Source organism: Tupaia chinensis, unplaced genomic scaffold, assembly GCF_000334495.1.
Source record: "Tupaia chinensis unplaced genomic scaffold, TupChi_1.0 Scaffold000685_1, whole genome shotgun sequence".
In the NCBI taxonomy this organism is placed as follows: Eukaryota; Metazoa; Chordata; class Mammalia; order Scandentia; family Tupaiidae; genus Tupaia; species Tupaia belangeri.
The window spans coordinates 4119178-4126548 of NW_006160208.1; the positions used below are offsets into that span (position 1 = coordinate 4119178).

General features: G+C 40.6%; 1 protein-coding gene across 2 annotated transcripts in view; it reads right to left on the minus strand.

The window, feature by feature from the left end:
* Positions 1-2262: 2262 nt before the first annotated feature.
* FAT1 (FAT atypical cadherin 1) overlaps positions 2263-7371 on the minus strand; it is a 161485-nt gene continuing 156376 nt past the window's right edge. For both annotated transcript variants that reach the window (XM_006160470.2, XM_006160469.3), the window contains exon 27: positions 2263-3711. In XM_006160470.2, coding sequence (XP_006160532.1) covers positions 3083-3711 — 629 coding nt within the window. In that variant the 3' untranslated portion in view covers positions 2263-3082. The remainder of the gene's footprint in view (positions 3712-7371) is intronic.

Here is a 7371-nt window from a genome sequence, read left to right on the forward strand (position 1 = left end):
GAGTCAAGGCATTTTCCAGGAGAGACCATACGTGTCCCTTCTCATCCTGAGTTTCTAGTTACATTCCTAGTGAGTGCCTTATGCTCCTGTTCTTTCTGCCTGGAAAGCGTGTTCCTCAGAGAACCTGAGGTATTCTCCCTCATCAACTGTAGAATTTTGCTCAAATGTCAGCGTGTCATTGAGGTCTTCTGCCTTCTCAAAATATCAACCTCCTCTCCGGCTTGCCATCATACACATTCCTTCCCAAACCACGATTTCTCTCCTTGGTGCTTATTACCCTGTATTCAACTATGTAGTTTATTTACTGACCATCCCCTCATCATCTGTGTCTACCAAATGGCTGCTCCAAGGCAGTAGAGGATACATAACAGGTAACCCCAAAATACTGGAGTGAGTGTATGCAGATACCCACGGGGCCAGCAGGTGGCGTGGTGGTAAAGGTGCTGGACTCCCACATGGCCGACTGCAGTTGAGTCCTGGACCTGGCAACTTCCTTTCTCTCTGGTTGAACTAAAAAAAAGAAACAAACTAATAAAATTAAATAATTCTTTAAAAAGAAAATAGCCACAAGGCTTAAAAAAATAACTAAAGAATATGAAAATTAAGGAGGCTGTTTAAGGGACAGATGCAAAGTACATGAAAATAAACATCGTATACTACTCGCAGAGAATATTTACATAATTAAAATAATAGAAACACAGTATATAAACTAATCCTAAAATTATGCTGTACCTAATGGAAGGATAACGAAAGTAATGGAGGGTCATTAGGTTACATAGTCTTCCTCAGACATGATACACAGTCACTAGGAGACTTCTAAACTTAGTGACTTGGGAAACTGTAATATATACATTTGGAAATATGAAAGGAACGAATACAACAGGTGAAAGAGATGTATGTCAATAAAGTATACAGAACTGCTGTTAGTTTTGTTGTATGTACTTTAGCTCTCTTTTCAAACTTTTTTTTTAAGGTTTTTGACATAGGGAGTGTGTGCTTGACAGAAAGTGAGGGGGAAAGTGAGAAATTGCCCCCCATGGGCTGATGGCCATGCCACAATCCCTTCTCCTCCGTTCTCTTCCTGGGATATTGGGCACGCACACACATACACGTTACATAACTGGCTAAGTTTCAAGGGGTGGGATTCTGGACTCGAACCACGGTCGGCCATGTGGGAGGCCAGTACCTTAACCACTATGCCATCTGCTAGCCTCTCTTTTAAGCTTTTTATAGTGTTTTAAACTGTATATAAACAGGCACTTCAAAAAGTGTGGAAAAATGGAATTAAAGTACATGTTTATTTTTGGTATGAAAAAATTTTGAAAGCGATGTAGTCTTTCCAAAATATGCGTTTTCCGTGAACTTTTTTTTTTTGCGGGGGGAGAGGTTTTTGCTATAGGGAGCATGCGCTCGCCAGACAGATAAGAGACAGAGAGAAGAAAGCGAGAAATCACCCCCCGGGGGGATGGCCACGTCACAATCCCTTCTCCTTCATTCTCCTCTCGGGATCTTGGGCATGCACGCACACGCGCCCAGCATGAGTTTAAGCCACTGGGTCTGGGACTGGAACCGCGGTCGACTACGTGGGAGTCCAGTGACATAGCCATTATGCTAACTGCTAGTCCCTCCGTGAACTTTTTGAAGACTCTTTGTTTATCATTTGATAAAAATAAAGTAAGACATTTACTTAAAGGGAAATAGTGTCGTTCCAAAATTCTAAGATGGTAGGATTCTTTACCATTTATATCACAGTGGCTAGTAATATTGTAAGCACTGAATAAGTATTTACTGGAGGGATGGGTTTTGATTATATGAATATACAAAAACACATGGAAAATAGTTTCTGGATTTCCCATTAAATCACATAGTGTATGTCATGGGCAAAAGTGAAAGAGCAGCATGTCAATTACTACCAATAGCAGTAAATAAATTTAAAAATCTATAAGGGAAAACACTGTTAATGTTTTAGAAAATATTTATTATAAGAGTTATGCTGTTTTCCTTTATAATAATGAGCTTTAAATAGTACCAAGTGGCCAGCTACTTCCACCTAGTGGCTGCATCTGTACGTACAGCCTGGCTCTGGCAACTGGAAAGAGAGCTGCCACGTTCGAGCCACTACCCACTCGTTTCAGGAGTCTGTTTAAGAGACAGAAGCAAACCACGTGAAAATACTGCCTACTCTTCACTCAGCCAGCCTGTCAGCTCAATTCAGCAGCTGAATTCTGCACAGGAGTATAAATACAGAGGAAAAACGGGCAGTAAAGCTCAAGTATTTTATTAATAATTTATTGTCAGTAAGAAAGACTGGCTAATGGTATTTCTCAGTAAAAACCTTTACAAGACCATTGCATCACAAATATACAGACACTATAAAAACTGTGTCATGATGGTTTTGGTTCTAAACATGTATGCAGAAGGTCCCCATTACACTTTCCAATAATGAAAAATGTTCATAATTCTAAAATACAGCAACCCATTTAAGACATGTCCATGTATCAGATCTTTCCTCATCCTATATACAGCTAGAAATGAATGACTATACTGAAATGTATTAATGAAATGTCATCATTCTGTGGAAAAGAATGAAACCCTGGTTATATTAAAAAAAAAAAAAAAATCAGGGCGCTAGGTAATGACACTAACACCACCCAGATTCAGTTGAAAACAAATGCACAAAATACCTTCCAAATCTAGTTAAAACTATGAAAAATCAAATCTGTACATAAAATTTACAAAACAAAAAAAAGGGGACAGGAAAATTAAAATAATCAAATCTATATAAATACATGAATCATGCTAACAAGAGTAGGGCTGATTTTCGTTTCATTATTTTAACACAGACAAATGTAAATACAAAAGGATGTTCCAAAATGGCACGGCCGATGAAAATCTCATCGCAGTATGGCAGGTCGGGACTCTGGAAATGGCTAAGTGTTAAGAGGCGCGTGATTCAGTGCAGCCATGCCCATCGCAGCTCACCGAACAAAAGCGCTTAAGCACTGCTGCAAAAAACAATGCAGATTATTTATATAACCTCTCGGTTCGTTAAAGTCCAGGCACTTTGGGGGGCGTCTGAGCGTCAGACTTCGGTATGCTGCTGGGAATCCAGAGGCGGAATCGTCACCTCTTCAAAGCGGCCATCGTCTCCGCTCTCATAGTCACTCATCATGACCTCGGACTCCACTTCGCAGCACGCCGACACGTCGGAGCAGGATGCTGTGGACGTGCGCACAGACAGGGGCATGTTTTCTACAGTGGGGGCGTCAAAGTTTCTCTGATACCCTGGAGGGTAAGGGACATAGGGTTCTCTACAGATACCACTCTCATCAGGGCCTTTTCTCTGAGGTTCCGACAAATCGACGGGATAGAAATTGGGCAGATACTGATTCAAGTTGAACCTCTGCCGGTTTCTCGACGAAGAACCCAAGCTCCCCACTGCGGGCATGTCTCTAGGAGGGTGTATGGATTCGAACTGCTCACTAAACTCCGGAGGTAATGGTGGTAGTTCGTCAGGTGCAGGGAAGTCTTCTGGGGGTGGTGGGAAATCACTTTCAATGTCGTAACCTCCAGGGTAATAGTCTGTATCGATGGCATTTGGATCTGCTGAGTACAGGGGTGTTTGCTCATCAATAACCTCATAGTTGGGGAACTCCTGTATATCTGGCAGAGGAACCGTTGGCATCCAATCTGACGTATCCCAGTGATACCCTTGGCAGAAAAGAAAACAAAAGATGTCAGTGTGCTTTCTCCACAGTTAATACGTGCCCTGGAACAAAGTCTGGAAATCCTTTGTCTTTGCTTTGAAGACATTCCTTCACAGCAACCCAGTTTTGAAGACTTCTATGAACTACACTGCATTTCTGAAACATGGACTCAAACAGTTTTAAGTAGGTACCTACATTCAAGGAAATAAAAGACATTCTAATAGAACGGGTACACTAGCATCTAAATTATATGCACTTTTCTGTAAGTAATTCCAATCATCCCTTCAACCTTCCTTCTGAAATTTACTGCTCTACCTGAAGACAATATTATGTCAATTTAAGGACATAAGTAAGTTTTGTCCTTTTAGAAAGGAGGAGTCTCGGGACCAGCAGTTAGCATAATGGCTATGTTGCTGGGCTACCATGTAGTCGACCGAGGTTCAAGTCCCGGTGGCTTAAACTCACGCCGGGCGCATGTGCGAGCATGCCCAAGATCCCGAGAGGAGAATGGAGGAGAAGGGATTGCGGCGTGGCCATCTCCCCGGGGGGTGATTTCTCACTTTCTATCTCTCTGTCTCTCTGTTTCTCTCTCTCTGTCTGGTGAGCGCACGCGCCCTATAGCAAAAACCTCTAAAAAATAAAAGAGTCTCTACTGAGTAAAATATCAAGTGTTGCTTTATCTACATTAAGTGTCATTTAAAAAAAATTAATTTGCCTTTTAAAGATAAGAGTAATCTTGAACATGCTGAGACTTAGAAAATTCACTTTCGTTATAATAATGTAGTAAGCTGAATACTGAAAATACTACTGCCTTTATTGGCCTTACATAAAACAACAAATTGTCTTAATATAGGTTATGTATCAAAGCATGCCTCTAAATTAAGCAAAATATAGACAAGCATTAAAAATATCTACTGCAAGTTTTGACAGACTACAACAATCTGTGTTACTTTGGAAAACACGAAGGGTCACATTAGGTCATACATATTTATATATATGTATAGGTATCATTCATGTAAAACAAATTCCCAGAGTAGGGACTTGTTTCCCCTTAGGATTTTTAAGTCCTGTGGCAGACAGGAAAAGGTTAGGCAGCGCATGTTTAGAAGGCAGTGCGCAAACGTGTCCGCAGCTACTGCTGCACCCGCGGGCAGCCGAGCGAAGCGAGTCAGTGCTGGCATCAGATCTTTACCAATGCCTTTTTTTTTTTTTTCAGTGAATATCAATGCACAACTGGCATGCATAAATCACCTCTTGATTTGCTGAGGTCAGGAGCAGCCAAAGATTCTTTTGGTGGCAGAGTAGAAAGAAAAGAAAACATTTATAATTAAAACAGATGGCTGAAAAGGCAATAAAGATAAGTCCACAGTACAATGTAAACTGTTTACAAAGACCCGGTCAGCCGTGGACCATGTATTTAAGCAGTTATTTACGAGAATACCAGACGGCTCTAATGTACACACACGTCGCAGCATGGCATCTGCAAAAGTACACGGCATTTTAGAGAAATTCCTGAACTCAGACACAGATCACTAAAAGCGGAACCTCTCTCCAAACCTTATCCATTTTGAATAGGATTTTATAACGACATCGTTTATCATCCTTTAGAGAGATCATTAGTTACACACATTCCCTATCCTCCTCCCCCAGAATGTACCTTTACTCTTGCCTTTCTGGGGCTCTCCTTTACACAAAGAACTCTGGCATCAGATCAAAGGAAGTGGATGGGAAGCCCACCATCAGCCCGGGGTATGTGATGCCTAACCTGGTTAAGTTTGAGGTTCTTAAAAAGCGGGAGAAAATCTCTTCGCCTTCTTGTGAAGATTAATAATGCAGGTTAAGCACTCACTCTTAGGCCTCGCTGGTAACTTTGCTAGTAGTTCTCATGGTAGAAAAACGGTCACTTTTGACTTCCGAAACGAGGCCAATGCTTTCTACACATGCTCTAGTACTCTTTAAACCCTTGTCATAAACTATTTAGAACAAATAATACTTGACTGATGGTTCTTTTCTATTACAGGAACTTCAATTAAAAGCTGAGAAGAGACTGTGGCGGCTCTAAAACATTAAGAAGAAACCAGTGTTTAGGTAATGTACCTATAAAGTTGTTTTAGTAGTAAAAAAATGTATTTCCTTGGCAAAAAGAGAATGGACAACTTTTGCTCTTAAATAGGCACTTGGTGCACCTTAAAATTTAGACTGTTTATTTTAACTTTATATTAAATTTAGACTTTTTAGATGTGCTTAAAATATTTTCTAATGACAGAAACTACAACGAAGGAACCATTTTAATTCAACTTTAAATTTCATCAATATTTAACGTGTTGTACTATCATTAGGTTAAAACTAAAATCTACTAGACAAAATATGGATTTCTTTTTTACTTTCCTTCTAGTTTTGTTTTAATATTTCCTAGCGAAAAGGATCACTGAGACTTTGGATCATTGTGTTTGTGTACTCTTGACAGCCTATGTGAGCAGTTCATGAAGTGTGAGCCTCACATCAGCATCAAAAGAATTAATTCAGGGCCAGCTGGTGAAGTGGGGGTGAAGGTGATGGACTCCCATGTGGCTGAAGACGGTCTGAGTCCCAGACCAGGCAGTTTGAAAATCACACCAGATGTGTATGTGCACGTGCCCAAAATCCCCAGAGGAGGAGGTAGGAAAAGGGATTACGGGGTGGTCATCCTCCCGAGGGATGGTTCTCACTTTTCCTCTCTCTGTCTCCGGTGACCACACGCCCTATATTATAAACGTACACATTGATACAAAAGTCCTCAACCTCCTGAATACCACGGACTATTATTATAGCACTACGATAAGCAAAAGCACAGTACTTGAGTGACGCAGTCACTGTAAAACACAAACACAAAACACAAGCATGTATGACTATACCTTCTTCATTCACCGTGTCAACTACAGCATTGACAAGGTGTATGACAGTCACTATGGAAGCTTGCAAAGAGGTACAAAAGAGTCAATTAGGAAAATCTGCCATTAGGAAACAGTGCATGAAATAAAACTGCTTTACGGTATACAATTTCTACCTCGTAATTTAATAACGTGAAGCAAGTGCTTTAATACAGCTAAACAATGTAACCAGGCACCACCTTGACACCCATTCCCAGGAACATTTTTAATCAAGCGATATAGCTGTTATTGGTAACCAAAGGAATAAAGTAGCCAAGACTTTCGTAATTTAAGAAAAAATTTTCGAGCTCCAAATTTGGTCACCATTATAATGATGGATTGTGTCAAGACTAAGCAATTCTTATTTTAACATATCACAGGCAAAAGGCTTCATAGTCAAAAGGCGAGATGCTTGGTAGGTCACTCTATGGGCTTCATTTAAAATCTTGTACACGGATTCCTCCCTCCCCCCCCCAAATTAAAAAGAAACATATTCAGTATAAAACCAAAAATGGTTGTGTTCCTGTTCTGTGTGCTCCCACTGTAAAGGCCTTGTCTTTTTGCAGATGGAAGAGCAGCTAGTGAGCTAACATACCAGCAGAGAAGTAGACTGAGTGGCTGTTTTCTGTGTAAATGCCTTTTTCATTTGTGTACGGGACTGTGGCAAAACAGCTATACCAAGATAAGTATGGAAAGGATGGTCCTCAGAGACGTGCACGTCCTAATTCTAGGAACCTGGGAATATGTTCCCTACA